We start from the raw sequence: 24,628 nt of genomic DNA, 5'->3' as shown, positions 1-24,628 counted from the left end.
CCAAAATCCTATTCTTAAAAAAATTTGATTCTTTTTTTATACATGATAAGTTGTGGAGCAGCTTTATGAAAAATTATGTGTTTTCCTTATGAGTGCGTTCAATATTTGGCTGTTCCCAGGCTTGGGCTATCAAAGAGATGTGAGCTGTTCAACCCTCATTTAAAGATTTGCTGGTTTGCATGAGTTATTGCTAGGGATTTCCTTTCTCTGACTTGCTAAGCATTACAGTATGATAGCATCAGAAATATTAAATCCACAAGGACATTGGATCTAAGAATAATCAACACTATTTATCCTCTTAAAGTCCTATTCCTAATCAGTTCGGATCATTTTCTTTCTTTTCAGATTTTAGTGTTTTTTGTATGATAACATCCAAGATTTGCCTGTAACTTGGGTCAGGAAAAGGATTTTACGATCGAGAGATTTTTAATGCTTTTAAGATATGTATCATTTAGAGGGTGAAATCTAATCCAACTGTATGCTGGTCTGAAAGCAGTGCATAAAGTGAAGATTAAGTTCGGGGTGCCTTCCAAATGCAATTTTCCATGTGCCGGACCAATCCTTGAATGTTTTAAATCGCTGTGTAAACATTTTTCTAACATGCGATCATCTCTTTCGGCTGGATGGGCAGCAATGAAATCAGTTCATGTTGTACCAAATGAACCTCTCCATTCGACCTACTCACAACGTGGTGCTGCATATATGCAAGCTGGAACACAGTATGTACGACAATTATCTGGAATGATAGAAGCGGGTGTGAATACACTTTGCAATACCACACCTTCGGAAACAACACAAGGTACCATTTTCTCATATTACTCTGTAGCATGAAATAAATTTCAGCCTTCATGGAATGCATTGTTCAAAGTCCTGCTTTGCATGGTTTCTTTCCATTTTGTTTTTGCACTTGTGCAATACATTTTTCTGCACAGATCTTCCAAGGTATGTACAAATATTTAATCACACAGTTTAATGAAATTTAAAATGCTTTCTTTCTTATTGTTTCTGAAACATGATAATATATTTTGGAGCATAAACTGCACTTCAATTCATTTACTTCTGAAATGATCAATTAGACTTATCCATGATATTCGGTTGGTGTTGTTTGTAATGGTTTTTATACAGAAACCTTTTCATGCTTGCTTCAGCTGAAGAGCCTAATTGAAGAAGAAACTTCATTGATGCAGCCTGGGTCAGCTGTGTGGATGCAACCAGGATCTGGTGATAATCATACATTGTAAGAGGACTCGCTTTCTCTCTAATTTTTTCTTACAAGCATTCATTCCTTCGTCAGCCTTTTTATTTATTAAACTTTTCTAAATCACATGTCGCATATTCTTTCATATTAATTTGAAAACATGTATTAATTCAAGTAAGTTTCCAAAGATTCAAAAGGAGTATCCGCCTTCACAACTTGCATCATCTTCAATTGTTCCAAGATCTTTGCTTTATTTTATGGTTTGTTTTTCTGGAATCAGTTTTCCTGAGAGCCAAGGAGATGTTCTTATGGTGGAGGTTCAAAATTGCAAGGGGAATGCTTATGGTCGAAGTTGGATAAAGATTACTTCTATAACTGATGATCCAGTATGCCTTCTCTTTCATGTTAATCTTTAGCATTACATTTACTGAAATCTTTTGGAATCCAAACCTTTTTATCCATTCATATGTTTTTAAAAGAGAAGTTTTGTCTTTCTTGCAGAATGATAAAATTCGTTGGTGGCCTTTATACAATGAAAAACATGAATGTGTTGGGAAGGTGCAACTCTCCATAGCTAATATAAGTACCTCTGGTGAAATGAGGTCAACAAAGGTACACAACAAATTCTAGCAACTGCATTGTTTGATCACTTATGCATCTGTTGTAGGAAAATTAAAACCAAACATTATGGAGGGATCATATCAATCAAGCTCAATGGTTTGTTAGATTATTCTTTTCTTCATGAGAAGTTTGCATTTATGTGTTAATATAAGATCAGCAAATTTGTTTATTTTTAAAGAAAAATGCCTAATCTTTAGTAATCTTCTTATATATCTGGAGTTATGATGATTATTTCAACAAGCAAAACGGAAAGATAAAACATTAAGTTTATTCTTCAAAAATAACAAACATCAATCTTGTCAATCTAAAATATCTAGAGGATTACATTGGAGGCTTAGGAGATGGAGAATTGGTGAAAGATAATTCCTTTTGTTGGCTTATTATTCAAGTTCATCTATATAACAGCAATGGGGTATGGTATTTGGTAATTGGAAATTTATTGGAAACTAGTTTATCAGTAGTTTTTATTTTTGTCTTTAGTTCACAATTGTTTCTTTTAGAGACATCTTTGTAAATCTATATAAGAAGTTTTCATCTCCTTTGTTTAATACAAGTACAACATCAATTTAACATAACATGGTATCAGAGTGGGTCAGTGGGGTTTTATAAAATTTGGTGAACTTTTCAATAAACATTTGAGCCTCTTTTGATTTGGAATTTTTTTCTAGAAATTTGTTCAATTTTTTGAACCAAAAATTGTTAGAGGTATTTATGAAATTTTGTGGGTTGTCTTCAAAGATTTTTGCTGAAAAATTGCAAGCTCGGTCGAGGATTTTGATTATTGCTTCTTGGTTTGGGCAAAAGCCTTTGATTTTTGAAGGTCTTTGATTTTCAAAGGTTTCATGTGTTTGCATGTGAGTTGTGCATGTGCTGTTTTACCATGAAAAATCTCGTGTTTCATCGCATGAATGTTTCTCTGATGGGTTTTCATAATTTGTTGGCCTTTGATTTTCAAAGGTTGCATGTATGTATTTGCAAGTGAGTTGTGTATTCTTGCATGTGCTGTTTTACTACGCAAAGTATCGTGTTTTGCAGCATGAATGTTTCTCTGATGGGTTTTCATAATTTTTTCCCTTAAATTATCTGATGAGTTTGCATAATTTTTTCTCTCAAAAAAATTATGATTCTGTAATTTGCAAATTTGCATAGGGTTCTTTTGTGGGTTTGTAATTTTTTTCTCAAAAATTATGTAGTCGTTTTGTAATTTTTTTCTCAAAATTTATGTAGTCGGTTTATAATTTTTTCCTCAAAAATTATATGTTGGGCTTTATTGTTTATCCTAAAAAATGAAGCTTTGCGTTCTATGATCTGTCTGAGATTCTGCTCTCTAGTTTCGATCAATTTTTCACTTAAAAAATCTGCAAAGTTTGCTGGGCTCATCGATATTTCCTCAAAATCATGCTAGTTGTTCTCAGTGTTTGTCTATGTCTCTAGGGAAGAGCAACTTTGTTATCAAATATTAGGTTGGATGATTTTGTAATGATTTTTGGTCAGATATTTTGCTAATTCTAGAAGGACTAGTGGAAGGTTTTCATCTCAGTAACAGAGTTAGTGAGAGGCTCGTCTCTTTTTGCTAAGCATTCCGAAGAATGGGGCACCCTTCTCTGTTCTTTTTGGGATGAATTTTGACTACTCTTGGTCATTGATATTTTGTAGATCCAAGGAGGGTACCCTTAACTAATTATAGAAGCTTATCTATTATCGTAATACCCTCCCTTAATGGTTAATCAACTTAATCTATCCACAACACCATGAATTTGACAAACTTAATAGGACCAAGAGGGCTTCGTGAGAATGTCTGTAGTCTAATTCGTTGTAGGAACATACTGCAAGTTTACTGTCTTCTCTTCAACCAACTATTGTATGTAGTGACAATGAACATCCACATACTTGGTTCGTTCATGAAAGACTAGATTCCATGTTAATTTGGTAACGCCTTCGTTATCAACAAAGTGGTCGGTCTTATTGGTGACATTTGCATATCCCCAAGCATTCGACGAAGTCAAACAATTTCACAACCTGCCTTGATTGTCATTGCTTGTTGCTTCTTACTGGTCCATGTGACGACACCAAATCCCAAACTGAACACATCCAAAAGTTGACTTTTTATCGTCAAGAGAGCCCACCCAATTTGAATCTGTGAACCCACTAAGTCTAGGATTAGAACTTCAAGAGTAAAGAAGTCCAAAATTTGTAGTGCCCTTCACATAACGAAGCACATGCTTTGCCGCCATCTAATGATCAGCCTTGGGAGCTGTCATAAAGCATGAGATGTAGCTGACTGCTAGGTTGATATCAGGCCTAGTAGCAGAGAGGTGGATGAGGCAGCTTACTAGCTACCTATATGTAGTATCATCAACGAGAGGAGAATCAGACTTGGGGGATAACTTGAGACCTTTCTCCATGGGTGTAGATGCATGTTTGCAATCCTACATACAAAATTTGTCTAACAAAGCCTTGGACTATTGCCAAACCTCAACGCTTAGGCAATAATGCATGAGCCCAAAGTCAGTCATATCAAAAGACTGGCATAAATTTTGTTTCATTCCTTGAATCAAAGATGCTGAACTGCCGGTGATGATGAAATCATCCACATAAATTACGAGAAGGATGATGTCACTATCAGTAGCCTTGATGTACAAATTTGAGTCTGAAGAACTTCTATAGAAGCCTTGATCACTGAGGTACTTATAAATTTCATGTACCACACCTGAGGGGCTTGCTTCAAGCTATAGAGTGCCTTCACCAATCTAAGAGTTTGATGGTCTTTACCAATAACCTTGAAACCAAGAGGCTGTGTCAGGAAGATCTCTTCGTGAAGATCACCATTCAGGAAAGAACTCTTGACGTCCATTTGATGGACCTTCCAACCAAACTGTGCGCTACCATGGCTAGGACTAATCTAATTGTGCTCATCTTGCAGTAGGGGCAGAGGTCTCCTCATAATTGATATCTTGACACTGAGAAAAGCCCTTAGCAACTAAATGAGCTTTATACTTATTCAAAGTACCATCAATTTTTGTATTTTGATTTTTTAAACCCATTTGCAATGGGTTTCTTCCTTGGTGGAAGATCAGGAAGGACCCAGGTGTTATTCTTCAGCAACCATGGCTAGGACTAATCTAATTGTGCTCATCTTTGCAGTAGGGGCAAAAGTCTCCTCATAATCGATACCCTGACGTTGAGAAAAGCCCTTAGCAACTAAACGAGCTTTGTACTTATCCAAAGTACCATTAAATTTTGTAAACCCAATTGCAGTGGGTTTCTTCCTTGGTGGAAGGTCAGAAAAGGACCCAGGTGTTATTCTTTAGCAAGCTCTAGCGTTCAGATGTCATGGCCTATTCCCACTCTGGAATTCCTTTAGTCGTGGAATATGTTTGATATTCAAACACACTGTGAATGTTGGGCCATGAGAGAAAAGTTAACAAACTCTGTAGGTTTGCTCTTTCTTTGGGTAGTTCTCCCATTAACGAGCTCATCATCACGAAGATCAACAAGTGTCTTAGCTCACCACTTAGGCCAGGGAGGAGAATGATCGACATTAATATCAGGAGATGCTCTACGATCAGGTTCCTCATCTGAAGAATTTGGATCAAACTTAAGTGAAGCATCTAAAAATCTAGGCGATCTTGTAGGAGTACAGGGATCATTACAGCCGTAGGAGCTCTTGGAGCCCTCCCATCATGAGCCTTCATAGGCTGGTCTATTGGATTAGGAACATGAGAAACATGCATGGATGGTCCTCAGTGCTCATCAAAGACTACAACAAAACTGTATAGGAGACAAGATGTTTCAGTGTCAATCAAGTGGCAGGCTTTGTGAAAACTACTGTATCCAACAAGCATGGGTTTTTGACTCTTGGCATCCAACTTATTGCATGATGCATTAGAGATCCAAACAAAAGAAATAGAGCCAAAAACCTTCAAGTGACTGATTCTGGGCTCGTGACTTGACCAGGCCTCTTCTGGAGTCTTACCTTTGACTGCCATTGTGGGTGATCGGTTCAAAAGATAAACTACAGTGTTAACTGCTTCTGCCAAGAACTTCTTTGGAATATGTTTGTGTTCAAGCATGGATCGAGCCATCTTGGTGATTGTTCTATTCTGACGTCCAATTATACTGTTCTGTTGTGGTGTGTGAGGTGTAGTTAATTGACATTTGATGCCTTGGGTATCCAAGAAGCTAGAGAATTCATTAGAACAAAATTCCTCCTCATTGCCTGACCTAAGTGTAATAATAGATTTTCTAGACTCATTTTCAACTAAAAGTTTAAACTTCTAAAATACAATAAATGCATCTGATATCTTTTTAAGAAAATATAACCACATTTTTCTACTAAAATCATCAACAAACAACAAAAAATACCTGGACCCAAGAATAGGAGTGGCACACCATGAATCACCATTGGTGAAAGGTGTGCGACGTTGCTTCCCAACTTGGCATGCATCATAAACTCCAAGCTGTTGAGTGTGAATCTCTGGCAAACCAAGGACAAGCTCTTCCCGAGCAAGTTGAGAGAGATAATGCAATTGAAGTGCCCATACCACTACTGCCAAATGTGTGCTAATAGAAGATTGCTGAGCAACCATAGCTAAGTCTTGAGAATCACCAGAATCATTAAGTCAGAAAAAGCCATGATCCTCAAGACCCAGTGCAACATAGATTGAGTTGCCTTATCAATGGTGGTACACTGAAGTGAATTGAAGGTGACATCCAACTGTGGAGAATGTCGTAGCGATTGAATGACTAAGAGTAGATTAAGTTCCATCCCTAGAACGTAATACACATCAAGGAAAATGAGATTCCTCCCAGTAGACTGAATCTAAATGTTGTCTTTGCCAACAGCGGTGTACTCTTCTCTGCCACCAAAAATATTAGAATCTAAATAAGGCTAGTAGTTAGTGAACCAATCTTTGTGGTAGGTGAAATGACGAGAGGCACCTAAATCAATATACTAGGCAGACGACTTTACATGATCTGAGGGTCTTTTAGCCATGAAGGCGTAAAAGAAAGACTCTGTCTTCTTAGTGTGCTCTACGTTTTTCGCTTTGGGCTTTGAACTTGATTGCTTAGATTGGACAACTAAGCATTTCCGACATTCAACCTTCATGTGACCAAACTTGTGGTAATAGTTGCATTGAATGTTCTTTTGGGACCTTCTGAAGTGAGAGAAGAGAACTTCTGCTAAGACTTGCCTTTATCCTTCTAAAAATATTTAGCAGCAAAGGCTTGAACTATGGAGGTGGAGTTGGAATTGCTACCGAACTGTTGTTTCCACCGCTTAAAGCTAAAGGGGGAGCTTTCTGAAGCTAGAGCAGAGGACTTCTGTTGGGACTTTCTTTTATCCTTTTGAAAGGATTCAGCAACAAAGGCTTGCTTTGTGGAGGTGGAGCTAGAACTGCTACCAAACTGTTGTTTCTAGCGATCTTGCTAAAGTAGGAGTGTGTAGAGATCAATGAATTTTTGATCACTTGGGTAAATTCCTAAGAGCGATGACCACAATGTCCTCTTCCGCCATTTTACAACCAATGGCGAGCACTTGATCACTAATTTCCTGAATCCTATTCAGGTGAGCTTGGAGCAATGTTCGCTCATCCATGATAATAGAAAATAAAGTGCTCTTCGAAAAGAAAGCTCTTTTTTTCTTAAGTCTCATGAAGATTCTTGAGATGTGTCGATATCTCGGCAACTATCTTGCTGGATGAAATTTGTGAGAGCTGATCATCAGCTACAGATGATTTGAGAAGCATCAACACCTCTCGATTGTTCAGATCCCATGTATCCTAATCAATACCATGGGTAGTCAGACCCTTTTTAACACCCAAAACAATTTGATTAGTATTTCAATATTCAACAATTGCTATTATCCGCTACTTCCAAGTGCCATAATTTGGACCATTGCATTTTGAATTGCTCTCGAGAAAAATATTAATCAAAGATGCTATAGCACATTTTTCAATGAAAAAATGTGGAAAAATGTGAAAGCATGTACTTCGAGGCAAAAAAATGGAAGACCCCAAAAAATTGAAGAGATAACCAGAGAAGAGCTCAAAAAGCCCAGAAAGAATATGCTGTCGATTTTTGGATTTGTTGGCTAAAAAATCGAGGCACTTAGAAAAATTTGATAAGCTAGTTGAGCTCTCAAAAATCCCACCAAGAATTTGTGATCAGAAAAAAATTTCGAGCCCTAAAATTATGGTTTTGAACAGAAACATCCTAGGCTGAAAAAAACTTGAAATCAATGGTGAATCTGCAGTAAAAAACACAGTTTTCAAGTGTGAATATGTTAGTAAGGGTTTTAAGAAACCCTTGGTGTCACTCCTAGCCCTAGATGTATAGAAAAAGTGGATGAAAATGACCATAAAACACTCATGTTTTTCCAAAAACGACTAGAAAAAAATGTGAATATTGATGGTCAATATTCTTGGACAAACCCTAGTTTGAAGCAAATATTTCAAAAAAATAATTTTGAAAAGAGGGTATGATAATTTCAAAAAATAACTCATGATTTGAGAAAAAAATAAAAGAAGTGGCTTTGATACCATACCATGAAGTAATTGGTAAAATACTCGCTTGTTATTAATAGAGACTGAGAGGTCAATATATACAAAAGAATTGAATGATGTTAACTTAGGGAATGATAGTAAAGAATTGAAACATTCTATTCTAGCTAAAAGAAAGGTAAAGAAAGCTAACAAATAACTACATACTAACTAATACTAGAAAAGTACTGATATTTACAATAGATTCTAAATAGATAACCATTAACTAATAATGGAAGCTTATCTATTATCGCAATATATTAGAGTATTGTAATGTTTCTTTAATGGTCATCTTAGTTAGTCTTCAGTTTATTAAGTAGTTTCTATATTCGTCTTTAGTTCACGATAGTTTCTTTTAGAAACATTGTCTTTGTAAATCTGTATAAGGAGTTTTTCATCTTCTCTTTTTAATACAACTACAGTCTCTAACATCAATTTTCCATAACATTTATTACCACCTTTTAATATAGTTCATGGTGGATGTCATGTATGTGACGCAATGACAACACCATGTGAGAGATTTTGTGGTGACTTTCTTAGACTTGTGTGTTCACCCTTTGGATGAGCCATGGTGAATATCATTGGAAGGTGACTATCTCACAATGATGGACATCTGTGCATCTTACCATCGTTGTGAGGTGATGATCTCGATGATGGTTGACATATTGTGAAATGATATCTATGAATGGCCATAATGTTGAACATCACATGAGGTGATATCCATGGATAAGCCATATTGGTGGATATTACTGTTTAGGGGGAAAGGGAGACACTTTAATAGGACTATAGATCAAAGCTTTTCTTGGCCACTAAGCCATTCAAATATGTATGAAAGGGAAAGAGGGGTATTTCCCAATATGATTCCACTTATGATCCAATAGATAAGCTAGAACCCAAAAGAAGGGTGCCAATACTAAATTCAAATTATAAAGAGGAATGCAATACAAGTAAATGTAATCTTTGGCCCTTGATATAATGTTTAAAATAGAATTAAATGCTTAAATAAAGTAAATTTAGATGTTATGTGTATACAATTAGCCCAATTAAGATATAGATCTAGGGTAAAAATATGAAAAGAAATAAAATATAAAGGGCTCATCTTGAAATGCATAGAGGAAGTATTTTAGCTCCAAAACTCATAGATCTGAATTGTTTTTGAATATTCGTCTGCGGATCTCAGTTTGCGGATATCAAAATAAAATGACGAAAGGAACAAAACCCAAAATCTCCACAAAAAAGGACATTGAAGGAGGTCTAGGTCGACTTGGAGGGGTGCCCTACAACTAGGATGACGTTGTCCAACAACTTGCAACTGACTTCTCCAAAAAGCTCCCAAGAAGTAAGTCTCAGATCTTTAAGCTCCAACTGGTATCCTGCAAATAAACACAAAAAAGAAGGGTTTTGTGGTTGGGGTTGTTACAAGATTCAAGAATTGGCAGATTAACGGATTTCTAGATGATTGATTGATTAACAAAGGAACAAATGTGTTCTTTATAAAGAATTATAAGGACATTGTTTCTAAAAGAAACAACGTAGACTGAAGACAAAATTAGAAACAAAATTGAAGATAGGATAGGAAACATTCCTATCTGGACTGAAGAAAAAAGAGACAGGATAGGAAACATTCCTATCTAGACTAAAAGACAGACTACAAACAAGTAGTTGACCATTATAGAAAGTATTTAACTAAGGAGATAATATCTTAATAAAGATATTATAGATATTATCTTAATACCCTCCCTTAATGTCAACGTACATTTGTCAGAACATTCTGAGATAACTGAGACCCTCCCTAGATCTACAGAATGTTGAAACCAAGAAGCTTTGCCAGAAAAGAGCTATGACTAAAAACAAATTGCAATTACAAAACTCCATTTTTGTGGAAAAAACGGTAAAACCTAGAATCTCACGCAACCTTGCGTAGTATATAGACAACATGAAATGGTTTTTAAGGAGAAAATCAACAAACATAGAAAAATAGAAACAGATTCAAAAGGCGAAAAATGCAGCTTCGCCTTGATCAGGAAGCTCGACAACTTGTGCTGTTGGCTTGGTCGGAGGTCGAACGAGTCTTTCTGCCTAGAACAAGCTCATCCAAATGACGATATTCGAAGATGGTTAACATGTGCTGCTTCCAGTGGTTATAATTGCGGCCATTGAATCATAGACTGCCCTCCAACATCAGATTAGTCAAAGATGCCATTTCGAAGAATTCAGGTACAAACTTCAAGACTGAAATTCAACAGGCATGGATTTCAAGGCAAATTCCAGAAGACCCAGAAGAATCAGAGAGTGACCAAGAAGAGAGCTTGAAAAACCTAGAAGGAATCTGTTGTCAGTTTCTTGATCTGTTGGCTTAAAAATCAAGGCACGAAAAATGAGGCACCCAGAAAAATGGACGACAACCCAGTTGAGCTCACAAAAACCCACCAAGAATTTGCAACCAAAAAATTTTTCCAACCCCAAAAATTAGGGTTACGAGTAGAAAATCCAGTTGGCGGCCATGGAGGTCAAAGTTGTAGGGAAAAAAGCCGTTTTCTGGTTAATAAATATTGGGCTTTCTTCAGGAATGGATGTACATGGACGGACGTTGCTAAAGAGGGCAGAACTGATAGCAAAGATTGGTGTAATAGGCGCGCATTTGGAGAAAAATGTCTGCAAAAAATGGCGCTCGGTTCACCAAAAAACGTAACTAAAACAAACTTGCCATTTTTGTTGATGTTTGGTTATGAATAGAGGAGCCGTGATCACCAAAGACTCGCAATGTGTAGCTTAAACCGAGCCCCCATACCAACAGAAAATACGAGTAATAACTGATGCGAATTTAGAAGTTGCAATTTGTAGTGTAGACATTCTCATTGGAAAACCCTAGAACGGTTATAGAGAAAAATGATTTGTAGTGTGATTAGCGATGAATTTCTCACAAAAACGGAAACCCTAGATGGGTTATAGAGAAAAGCTCAAAAATAAATTTGAAAAATTTGAGCAAATAATTTCGAAAGAAAATATAGATTTTTCAAATTATTTTTGGAGTATTGTCTTTGATACCATGTTACAAGATTCAAGAATTGGCAGATTAATGGATTTCCGGATGATTGATTGATTAACAGATGAACAAATGTGTTTCTTATAAAAAATTACAAGGACTTTGTTTCTAAAAGAAACAAAACTGAAGACAGGATAGGAAACATTCCTATCTGGACTGAAGACAAAAGAGACAGGATAGGAAACATTCCTATCTAGACTGAAAGATGGACTACAGACAAGTAGTTGACCATTATAAAAAGTATTTAACTAAGGAGATAATATTTTAATAAAGATATTAAAGATATTAGCTTAATAGGGGTTTGATGAGGGCTTGCCTTGGTCAAGCCCTAGGTTAAGGAATTAACCGTAATTCAGAAATGTAAATGTAAATGACTGAATGACAAGATAAATGTTAGGATTCACCTTGCTTGAAACCCTTGTCAATAAGGATTTTGTATGTAAATGTATTGTAGATCTTGAACTATGAATGCTTCAATGTAGATCTCCTCCTTTGATGGTCAACAATAAGCTTGATCTTGAAGAGGAAATGCTCACAAAGGATCCTTCAATGTTAGATAGAAATCTTCTTGCTTGATTGCTTGAAAATCTTCAATAATTGAACTCCGTGAATGCAAAAGGTAGAAATCTTGACTTGAGAGTTAGAGCTTGGATAAATGAGATATGATATATGAAATTGAAGCCTCCAAGTCTTCTTATATATGAGTTTTTGGGTGGGAAAACAATACAGGCTGATGGGAGAGCGAAATAAAACTAATTAAACCCCCAAGGCCTTTCGGGCCTCGAGCCTTGAAACTGTCGAGAACTAGGTCGACCTTTCTAGTCTAGGTCGACTTGGGAGGACCTTGTCTTAGAGGTCAGGTCACGGGAGCGACAGGAAGCTTAGGCAAATAGTAGGAGAAACAGGGTTGAAAGAGGAAGAAAGAGGAGAAAAAGGGATCGAGCATGGGCACATCCATGGTTTGAAGAGGGTATTATGAAGAGGGAGCTAAAATGTCTTGAAAAGGCAAGTGCGTCCATTTTAAGGCTGTGCATTTAGTCCCCACTTTAGTGGGAGTATGAGTTTCCTCAAACATACGGTAAAGTAGATCAAGAGAAAAAGAGAAAACCTTATCATGATTTAGGAGGAAAAGAAATCATCAAGCCCCCAAGAGACTTGAGTTTTTTTCACATACATAATCATATGAAGAGAGATAAGCACTATGAAGGGGGTGTAGTTACTTGCCCAATAAGGTTTGTGTGCCTTATTGTGAACCACACAAGAAGAAGAAAAAGGGGGAAAGGTCACCGCAAAAAGGGGATGACATTGAATAGTCTACCAATGTGTGTGGCATGCTAGTCAACCCATCGAAGATGAATCAAATGGTTTAGAGAGAGCTCCAAAAAGAGACCAAGTTCCTAGAAACTAGAAGGAAAGAGAGAGAGGGGTAAACATGAAATAACAATGCATAAGTTTGGGTATACCTTCGAAAGCATACCAAGCACTAAAGGCTGAAGTACTGTAAGCTATACACAAAATCTATATTTTATTCCATGGTCAAGGATGAGCAAAGTGTATGCCCCCTCATTAAAGTGATTGCAAACACCTTAATGAGAGTGGTGACTTCAACGGAAGCGTACATGCATCCACTGAATAACATTTCCACTATATGCCCCCAAGAACAGAAACATATCGAGGGAAACAAGCGCATAATTAAAAAGAGAGCATGAAGGGATCTACTAACTTTGGGGTTAGTAAGAAAGATCATATGATAACATGTAATATTATATCAAGTATGAAAATATCATCATTATCCAAAGGAGGTAGAACTATGACACAATGGAGGAAAAGACACATAGAGTTATGAAGAAGAGTCTTTTTGGGCCAATAACACGAAGACCAAAAAGAATCGGTACTAAATAACACGGAGACCAAAAAGAATCGGTACTACCATATTATAAGCAACCAAGAATACTATACAAGTTCACTAGTACGAACAATAGGACAAGTATGACTTAACATATAACAACATATAGAAGAAAGAGATACAAATAGAAGAATGTAGACGATAGGGTGATTACTTTATCCTCTTGAGCTCAACGAAGCAACAGGGATCGTCTAAAGTAGTCAAAGCAAAAACATATAGCAAAAACACATGGGAGAAAACACAAGAACACAAAGACTACCAAGATAAATGAAGTCCACCTCAAGCATTCCATGTGCCCACGCTATCTCGGTCTAAAATTTAGGGGAAGGATGGCGACTCAGGAGAGGAATGACATCCATTATAGTAGGGATCACAACAAGTTCTAAGCAAGGACTTTGGAAGTCACTATGCTCATTACTAGAAGTGATTGTAAGCTGTATAGAAAGCATGTTATGCAAATCATTATCCATATCTATTAGTTCTTCATCACTACTAACATGTTCATCATCTAAAGTATCTTCCATAACTAGATTAATAGAATCTAAAATATAAGCAAAATCATCATGTTTATCCATATGCATAGTGTTACCTTGTTTAGCTTCGACTCATGCATGGTTTGATCAAAGGAAGGTAAAGGTTGAGATGTAGGCTAAGAAGCAAGAGAATGAGCTTTAGCTTGACGGTTCTTGCGACATTGATAGGCATGTTGATTACGAATAGTCTTATGAGATATAGTAGGACGATTAGGATTAACTACCATAGGTTCTGAAGAAGGAAAATCAACAGGTTCAGATATAGTAACCGAAGGAATAGAAGTAGAAGGTAAAACTGATTCTGAAGTAGGCAAGACAAGCACAGGTGAACAACCCTTAGGAAGATTTAGTTCCATGATCTTGGCTACTTTATGTTTTTGATAGTTTTTATAGAGATGGTCATGATGAGTAGTGGTTTTTTTAAGGCGAGATGGCCCAATAGAAATCAATCTCAACACAATCTCTAGGACACGATGGTTTATAAAGAATATTAATAATGTCTCCATCATGAGGAAAATTAAGGCATTTATGAATAGAAGCTACAACTTGCATGGAAGAAAGCCATGGGATACCAAACTTAACTTGAAATTGATTAGAAGTAGGAACAACAATAAAGGTAGTAAAAACAATTGTCCTTGATAGAGTAATAGGTAAAGTGATAGAACCTTGAGGACGATAAAGAAAACCATTGCAAGTTTGAATTCATGCAAGAGTTGTATCATAAGTATCTCTATGCAACCCTTTGTTAAAAAGTTGTTCTTCGATGATAACATTCACAAGAGAGGAAGGATCAACCAAAGTATTACAAGAAGGAATATGAGAAACTCTAGTAGTGATGTAAAGAGGACCATTAGGTGCCTTAAACATATCAAACTGACTAAAGACAATCAGAGGTGTTTGTCTAGGTTCAAGAGGAGAAGAAATCAGAGGTTGAGTTGCTCTAGCAGGAATGATTTAGAAGGAATGGGTAAACGAGAAGGAATATGAGCAACTCTAGCAGTGATGTAAAGAGGACAATTAGGAGTCTTAAACATATCAAACTGACTAAAGGTAATAAGAGGTGTCTCTCTAGGTTCAAGAGGTTGAGTTGCTAACTCAACACGATTTAGAAGGAATGGGTAAAGGGTTTGAATAAGTAAAAGGAACTGTATTATATGAAGGTAATGAAGAAGGAATAGAAGTAGGAGGAATACCCACGGGAAGTGAAAGGCTAGGAAGACCAACACTTAGAGGAGCAGAAAGTTGTGTAGAAGTAGTCATAAGAGGTGGAGCATATGTAGGTATGCTAGAAAGAGTGGTAGAAATTGGAGTAGAAGGTTCAACAGTTGTGGAAGGAGGATTTCCTAACTCTTGAGCACATTTCGTCAAAGACTTACATGAATATTAATAAAGTGAGATATACCATGTAAGATATAAAGGTTATAACTTATTATCATCATCATATTTAACTAGCTTCTTAAGAGCTTCAATAGCAGCAACACTATTGGGATTCTAATTCTTGAGCAAGCCAAGTTTCCAATTTATCCAATTTATTAGAAAGCTTATCAACTTGTGAAGGAGGAACTCTTAAGGCATCATCTTCATCATGGGATGAGTGAGAAGAGTCATGCTCCATTATAGAATTAAGATCATGAGAAAAGATGTGAGTATCATCATGAGTCTTGGGAAGAAAAGGTGAATCATGATCAAAGGAGCCCATGAATCTACGACTTCGCCTAATGGGAAAAACTTAATGAGATCTAACCAGGCAAATGTAATAAAAACATTAAAAGAGAGATCTAACCACATACAAGGTAGTCAAATCTAACTCTATGATAAAGGGGTTCACTAAGAAGGTAAACACCTAAAATAAACTATCTGACTCCAAAAAAGAAGAGGCACAAATTGGGTTCACCAAAATGTTTAGTTGAAGTCGAGGCCAAAGAAGAGAGATTGAGAGATCTAACTCAAAAATTAAAAAAAGAGGGGACTTGTCAGGTTCACCAAAATGTTTAGGTAAAGCCGAAGCCAAAGAAGAGAGATTGCCAAAAGAGGAATATCTAACTTCAAGAAAGAGGGTATTCACGTTGGGTTCACTAAAAAGTTTGGGCGGAAAAGAGAGACACTTTAATAGGACTATAGATCTCTGCTTTTCCTGTCCACTAAGCCATGCAAATATGTATAAAAGGGAAAGAGAACTTCCCAATATGATTCCACTTATGATCCAAATTAGATTATCTTAGAACCTAAAGGGAGAAGGACGCCAATGCTAAATTCAAATTATAAAGAGGAATACAATACAAAGAAATGTACTCTTTGGCCCTTGATAGGATAATGTGTATGCGAAGTTAAACTAAATGCTTAAATAAAGTAAATCTAGATGTTGTGTATACAATAAGCCCAATTAAGATATAGATTTAGGGTAAAGATATGAAAGGAAATAAAATATAAAAGACTCACCTTGAAATGGGTAGAGGAAGCTCCGAAACTCGTAGATCTAAATTATTTTTGAATATTGTCATTGGATCTCGGAATAAAAAAATGAAAGGAATAAAACCCATAAATCTCCTCGGAAAAGGACAATGAAGGAATATGTCGACTTGAAAGTGTGTCCTACAACTAGGTTGACATCATTCGGTGACTTGCAAGTGACTTCTCTAGAAAGCTTGTGAGAAGGAGGTTCTAGATTCGCCTCAGCAGGTATCTTGCAGAGAAACACAAAAAAGAAGGGTTTTGTGTTGGGGTTTGATGAGGGCTTGCCTTGGTCAAGCCCTAGGTTAATGAATTAACCGTAATTGAGAAATGTAAATATAAATGATTGAAATACAAGATATGCTAGGATTTGCCTCGCTTGAAACCCTTGTCAATAAGGATTTTTTATGTAAATGTATTGTATATCTTGAACTAGGAATATAGGGTATCTCCACACTTTGCAATGGATCTAGCATAATCCCATTATGGTGCCATAAATGTAAACGTGCATCAATGAAGAAGATGATGAATGCTTTAATGTAGATCTTCTCCCTTGATGGCCAACAATAAGCTAGATCTTGAAGAGGAGTTGCTCACAAAGGATCCTTTAATGTTAGAAATCTCCTTGCTTGAATGCTCGAATTCCTTGAATGCAAAAGGTTCCAGATCGGTAAGCTTCAACTGGTATTCTGCAAATATACATAGAAAATAAGGGTTTTGTAGTTGGGGTTTGATGAGGGCTTGCCTTGGTCAAGGCCCTAGGTTAAGGAATTAACCGTAATTGAGAAATGTAAATGTAAATGATTGAAAGACAAGATAAATGTTAGGATTCATCTTGCTTGAAACCCTTGTCAATAACAATTTTGTATGTATGTGTATTCTAGATCTTGAGCTAGGAATATAGGGTACTTTGCAATGGATCTAGCATAATCCCATCATGGTGCTATGGATGTAAACATGCATCAATGAAGAAGATAATGAATGCTTCAATGTAGATCTCCTCTCTTGATGACCAACAATAAGCTAGATCTTGAAGAGGAAATGCTCACAAAGGATCCCTCAATGTTAGAAATTTCCTTACTTGAATGCTTGAATTCCTTGAATGCAAAAGGTAGAAATCTTGACTTGAGCAAAAGAGCTTAGATGAATGAGATATAATATATGAAAATGAAGCCTCTACGTCTTCTTATATATGAGTTTTCTGTGGGAAAACAAGACAAGCTGATGGGAGAGTGAAATAAAACTAATTAAACCCTAGAGGCCTTTCGGGCGACAAGCCCCGAAACCATCAGGGACTAGGTCAACTTGGGAGGACTAAGTCGACCTAGGTTGACTAAAATGAAGCCTCTACGTCTTCTTATATATGAGTTTTCTGTGGGAAAACAAGACAAGCTGATGGGAGAGTGAAATAAAACTAATTAAACCCTAGAGGCCTTTCGGGCGACAAGCCCCGAAACCATCAGGGACTAGGTCAACTTGGGAGGACTAAGTCGACCTAGGTTGACTTGATTGCAGAGGTCAGGTCAAGGTAGCCACATGAAGTTTAGGTAGATGTTAGAAGAAACAGGATGGAAAGAGGAAGAAATGAGGAGAAAAAGGGATTGAGCACGGGCACATGCATGGTCCGAAGAGGGTATTATGGAGAGTGAGCTAAAATGTCTTAAAAAGGCAAGTGCATCCGTTTTAAGACGATACAATTACATTTAGAGATATCTATTAACCATAATGGTGGATATCAAGTGAAGTGATACCTATGGATAAGTCGTAATTGTTGATATCACAAGAGGAGATATCTTTCGACTATGGATGTAGCCATTATGGTTAATTATCACAATAAGATGATGTACATGTAATGATAAGAAGGATTTCTCCCTAGCTAAGAAGGAGTGTTGATGTTTGCATTAGGAGGGTAGTTATTGAGAAGGATTTCTCCCTAGGTAAGAGGGAGTGTTGATGTTTGCATCAGTAGGGAAGTTATTGAGAAGGATTCCTCCCTAGCTAAGATGGAGTGTCAATGTTATTGTAGCTTATTGTTGGATTCCTTTAGGCCAACATAGATAACATAATGGTTATGATAATGTAATTATTTTGATAAAATAACTGCGATTATATTGATGATATAATCATATAATTAGTATGTTATTATTGTGGAATAATAAATTATAAAACTATTATATTATATAATAATATATTTATTATTATGTTATATATAATATAATTATTGGGCCATCTAGGATGAGTGGGCGATCCTTGGTAAAGGGAGAATAATTATAAAAGGGAGAATAAATTTTCCCCTCTAATGGTTGAATACACACAAAATAAAAACATTGAGGCTATTGATCTCAAGATAGAAGAGGATATGATGGTCATCACACTGACTAGCTTAGCATTATCCTACAAGCACTTCATCAAAACTTTCAATTTTATGCCAACCAGTGTAGATCTAAAGTATGATGAACTCTGTAATAGGTTCCTGGAGAAGGATAAATGATCTAAAGTTTGATAAATTATGAAGTAGCAACTAGTCAACCACTTAGGAACATGTGTTTACTACCAAAGCTAAAGGCAAAGGCAAAGGCAAGTGAAAAAGACTAGGAAAATTTGAGGAGAGTTCCAAGAAGGTTATCACATGTTATTGTTGTGGTAAGCTTGGTCATATGAAGAAGGCCCCTGTTAAAAAGCATATTGAGAAGAAGTTCGACCCCATGTTGTAAAACATTTTGAGTAGAAGTTTGTTTTCTTTTCACTTATGTCCAAAAGAGTAGTAGATCTTGTCAAAACATCTATGTTAATTTTAGATCTTCTTGACACTTCACACATCGGAGAGATTGGTTTAGGGAGTACATGGCTTGCTCAAATTTAGTGATCTTCAATAATGTTAGTATACAATTTTCAGCAAGGGCAACGTTTAGATTACCTCTCGTGGAGGAAACCTAATGTTTATCAACGTATTCTGTGTTTTGGGCATGGAGCTCAATTTCAAGACATGCCTTGCTCAAATTCAGCGATCTTCAATAGTTTGTATACAGTCTTCAGCAAGGGCAATGTTTAGATTAGATCTGGTGGAGGAAACCTAATGTTTCTCAATGTATTCTATGTTTTGGGCATGGAGCTCAATTTTCTCTTTGTGAGACAAATCATGTGAAAAAATCTAAAGTTGGATATCATGTTTATTGCACATAAGTGTCATTGTATTGATAAGGAGTTGAAGAAAACAATTGTAGTTGGCTTCAAAGATCATGGATTACTTCACCTTGTTAATACTAGAGAGTCTCAAGAGCTTTCAAGGGCTGAGAAGAGTTCTTCAATTATTTCTCTTTGGCATCAACAATAGAAACACCTCAACTTATACAATTTTCAGCAAGGGCAATGTATACTATGTTCTAGGCATGGAGCTTAGTTTGGATATCATTTTAGTGTTATAGTGTTTGTGTATTGATAAGGAGTTCAAGAGTATCGCAGCTGGCCTCAAAGATCATGGATTTGTGCTAAATATGTTTTTTCTATTTGGAGATAATTTCAGTAGGAAAATATGGATGTTTTTCCTAAAGGAAAATTTAGATGTGTTTGATGAACTCTAGAAGTTTAAAACAATAGTTGAAAAAGAGTTAGGATGTTAGATCTATACTCTTTTAATTTGAGTGAATTTTTTTCCAATGAGATCTCCAACTTCTGTGCTTCCCTAGCTTACATTGCTAACAAGAACAATTACAGAGATGGCCCAGTTCTTAGAATATGTTCCTAAGAAATTTTGGGCAGTTCTTAGCAGTGTAGGCTAGGGAAGCATAGAAGTTGGAGATCTCATTGGAACAAGATTCCCTTCAATTATATGACCCAACAATATAGATCTATCATCCTAACTCTTATTAAAGTGATGTTTTAAAACTTCTAGAATTCAATCTTCAACACCTATCATTGATGTTGGATGTTTTCTTCTGTTTATAGATGATCTTAGTAGGAAAATGTATGTTTGTCCTAAATGCAAATCAAATATATTTGATGAATCCGAGAAGTTTAAAACGTTAGTTAAAAAGGAGTCAAGATAACTCATTACTCTTATGTTAGATTATTGGGGGGAATTTTATTCCAATCAATTCTTTGATTTTATGCTCCCCATGTTACACCACTTAGTAGAATGTTGTTGTTGACAGGAGAAATCATACAATTATGAAGATGGTCTTGTTTATGTTGGATCACATAAATGTTCTTAAGAAATATCTAGTAGAGGTTGTGCATATTGTAGTGGAGGAAACCAAATATCAAACATCTGAAAGAGAGCATCCAAAGTCTTGCAACTTGTCATGCAGATGTTTGTGCACCTACAAATATTGGATTAGTCCACATGCACTAGGTATTCTTCTATTTAAAAGTAGACATGTTTGATGAATTCTACAAGTTAAAAGAATTAGTTGAAAAGGATTTAGGATGTCGAATAATTGCTCCTAGGTCAGACCATTTAGGGGAATATAGTTCCAATGAATTCATTGATTTTTTTGCTACCTCATCCTACACCCCTCAATAGAGTGATGTTGGAGCTGTAGAAATGTTCCAGAGATATATTTGGTAGTGTCTATGTATATTGCAATATACCTTCTAAATTGGTCATCAAGGCCCCAAAGGAAGCACGGTCTCAGAGGAAACCAAATATTAGCCACCTAAAGGTTTTTGGATGGACAAAATATGTTTGGATTTTAGATGCAATGAGAACTAAGTTGGATCCCTAAAGTCAGAATTTGATGCTAACATGATAGAGCAACAATCATAAAGCTTACAAACAGAATGATGTGGACACTAATCATCTCACATTCAGTAGAGATGGCTGTTGATGAGGAAAGTGAGACCTAAAGGGAGGGATTCTAATGATTTTGAATTCGGACTAGTGTAATCTCCTAGACATGACATTGTACCCCCTAATTGTTGTCGGGATAATAAGCATCAACATCTAGGTTACTTCATTCCAGGCATTGTACAATGTCATGTCTAGACTTCATTCCAAGCAACCTAACTCATGATAATTATCCCAATTTGGAAAAACGATGGTTCTATTCTCTAGTCTAGGTCGTGGGAAAAGCTCAATAGTGATGTGTGGGACAGTGAGCTTGTTGAGGGTAGATCATCTAGAGGCAAGAGAAAGAATGTATTGAACTTTGATTTTATGGACACCATCTAGAGTGTTTTTTAGCCCCAAATTTATTTAGAGGAAAAAGGGATGCCTCAATGGGAAGAATCTATGTTGAGTATCATGGTTTTCAAGAACAACACTTCGGTTTTGTTAAATCTCATGCCAAGGAAGAAACCTATTATCTCCAAATAGGTCTATAAAGTGAAGTAGTAAAACAATAGGGAAAATTAAAATGGTGACGACTATAAAGAATAGAGAAAATTAAAATATATACAAAAATTTAAAATATTTATACGAAAACATGGATAAAGCATGTACTTATACATAATAGAACCTTAAAATATAAGAATCAACATAATTCCGATGCTAGATTTGTGGTTAAATTTTGATTTTATGGACAACATCTAGAGTGTTTTTGAGCGCCAAACTTATTCAGAGGAAAAAGGGATGCCTAAATGGGAAAAAGCTATGTTGAGTACTATGGTCTTTCTAAGAACAACACTTGGGTTTTGTAACATGGAATGGGCCATCTCAACAATAGTACGATTGTGCCATTCTACAACACTAATTTGCTGAGGAGTGTGGGATGTGGTTAACTAACATTTTATACCATGTGTATGACATAAGTTGGAGAATGCAATAGAACAAAGTTCCCCCTCATTATTTGACCTAAGAATGATTATACTACAACTAGAATCTTTTTCTACCAAGGCCTTAAACTTTTGAAATACAATAAATGAACCTAATTTTTGTCTAGGAAAGTACACCCACATTTTACAATTGAAATTGAATACAAAAAGAAAGAAATACCTACAACTAGTAACAAAAGGTGTATGCATTGCCCCACAAATATGGCCATGAGTCACCATTTGTGAACGGTGTCTTCTTTTGGTTCCCATTTTGACAAGCTCAACAAGCACCATGATGCTGAGTCTAGATCTCAGGTAAACCAACTACAAGTCCCTCTCGAGCCAACTGAAAGAGAAAGTACACATTTAAGTGCCCATATTGTTGATGCCAAAGACTGGCAATGGAAGAAGTTCTAGCGGCCATGGCTAAATTCGAAGAATAATCAGTATCCACAAGTTGAAGAAGACCATGATCCTCAATGCCAACAAATACAATAGTGCGAGTCTCCTGATCAACAATCAAACACATGTGTGAATTGAATACAACATCCAGGTGAGGAGAATTCCACATGATTTGGCTGACTAAGAGAGGATTTAGTTCCATGCCAAGAACATACACATTGAGGAATATGAGATCTTAGAATGTACTTGAACACCGCCCTTACCGACATTGTGTATTCATCTCCTCCAAAAACAATTGAGTTAGTAAAGCGAGAGAAGTCTTTAAACCAGTCACATCAATGAGTAAAGTGACACGAATCACCTGAAGCAATGTACCAGGCGAAAGGCTTCACATGATTTATAGATCTTTTAGCCATCCAGGCAGATTCCTTCAACGTGTGATTTTTTCTAAGATCCTCCCTGCTTCTTCTGTTCATAAGCTAATCGTTGATGACAATCCTTCTTCATGTGACCATGTTTTTGACAGTAATTGCCCGGAGGTTGACTTGAGCCTTTCTCTTGCAAAGGATGACCTTTCGTTTTGTTTTTTGGCTGAGAGTGTACTATAAAATATTTCTTTGTAGAAGATGAGGAAGAACCACTACCAAATTGTTGTTTCCAATAGTGAACTTGCAAAAGCTTGGTATAGAGGTTTGGAAACTTCAGATCAACATTTGTGGAAGTAATGTTGAGAGTTTCAACAAAATGTCCATTAGACCTCTGACAACTATGTCTTCTTCCTTTACCTATTGACCAATTGCCTCCAACTAATCATGGATGTCCTTAATCTTCGTCAAATGTTCTTGTAAGGATGATCTCTCATCCATCATGATGGAGAAAAGTTTATTCCTTAAAAAGAATGCATGACTTTGATATAGAGGTTTTATGCAAGACCTTTGGGGCTCCTGAATCTCAGCAATCTCAACATTTGATTTTCTACAAGGAACCTGTGGAAGTTGGTCAGCTATAACATAACATTTAATGAGAATGACGACTTTATGATTATGCTCATCAAACTTTGTCTGATTTGGATCCGTTGTAGTTGGACGCTGAAGGATGCCCAAGGCGATCTTATCAAGGCAACAATATTTAAAAATGGCCATCATTTGCTACTTCCAAGTGGTTGTAGTTTTTGCACATTGACCTTTCAACATGATGTTGGTCAATGGAGCCATCTTCATGTTTTTCGAAACAAAAAAAACAAGAGACTATGAAGATGGTGATTGCTCAAAATTCTAATACATTGAGATAGGTATTGTCTTATCAAGGCAATGATATTAAAAAATGGCCATCATTTGCTACTTCCAAGTGGTTGTAGTTTCTGCCATTGAAACACTGACCTTTCAACATGATGTTGGTCAATGAAGCCATCTTCATGTTTTTCGAAACACAAAAAACAAGAGACTATGAAGGTGGTGATTGCCCAAAATTCTAATGCATTGAGACAGGTATAGGTTTCAATATTGCTGGCAAAAAAATCAAGGCACAAATTTCAAGACAAAAATGTCTAAAGACCCCAAAAATCTAACAAAGACCTAGAAGAGATCTTAGAAAAACCCATAAAGTATTTGAAATTGAAATGAGAACTCCTCGACACAAAAAATAAGTCATAGAAAATGAGCTACTCAAATTTTTTTGAGACCAACCTAGTTTCGAATTTACAACTACTTTTTAAAACCAACATGAAAATAGAGAGTTTTGAATGAAATCCTAGCCAGTTACCAAGAAAGCCCAAAAAAATTGCAGACAAGTTGCAAAAAGAGAAGTTGGAGAAAAATGACTGTTGTCATTCGTAGAGACGACTTTGAATGAAGTTGCAAATGGTGGATTTAGAGCTGAAAAAAAAAGAGACTCATTTTCTTTTCAAACCTTTGTGAAGATGAGTAATGGTGATTGTTTTTCCAAGCTAGTTGTAGAGGAATCACGTGGAAGAACATAAAAACAATGCCAAGAGAAGAACGCTAGGCATAAGACAAATCGTAGGCTAGAAGAATGTCACTTTGAAATGTATGTTTCTTTTTGCAACTCAAAAATGACATGCGACTTGCATTTCCATCCAAAAAAAAGGCACCCTTAGAAACAATGTGAGTTGCGTACTGAAACTGACGCTCCAATAGACATGATTTGTAGAAAAAAAAT

At 36.2% G+C, this 24,628-nt stretch overlaps 1 protein-coding gene across 1 annotated transcript in view; it reads left to right on the top strand.

The window, feature by feature from the left end:
- LOC149579634 (uncharacterized) overlaps positions 1-24,628 on the top strand; it is a 63,539-nt gene that overhangs the window by 4,721 nt on the left and 34,190 nt on the right. Inside the window, exons 8-11 of the mRNA XM_089802355.1 lie at positions 497-799; positions 1,126-1,237; positions 1,479-1,584; positions 1,700-1,810. Of these exons, the coding sequence (XP_089658481.1) occupies positions 497-799; positions 1,126-1,237; positions 1,479-1,584; positions 1,700-1,810 (632 nt within the window). The remainder of the gene's footprint in view (positions 1-496; positions 800-1,125; positions 1,238-1,478; positions 1,585-1,699; positions 1,811-24,628) is intronic.

The sequence above is a fragment of the Cupressus sempervirens genome, chromosome 1 (assembly GCF_028749045.1).
Source record: "Cupressus sempervirens isolate cs-2001-9-10 chromosome 1, ASM2874904v1, whole genome shotgun sequence".
Taxonomy (NCBI): Eukaryota; Viridiplantae; Streptophyta; class Pinopsida; order Cupressales; family Cupressaceae; genus Cupressus; species Cupressus sempervirens.
Note: the sequence above shows the minus strand (reverse complement) of the source record. Positions and strands in the feature narration are given on the sequence as shown.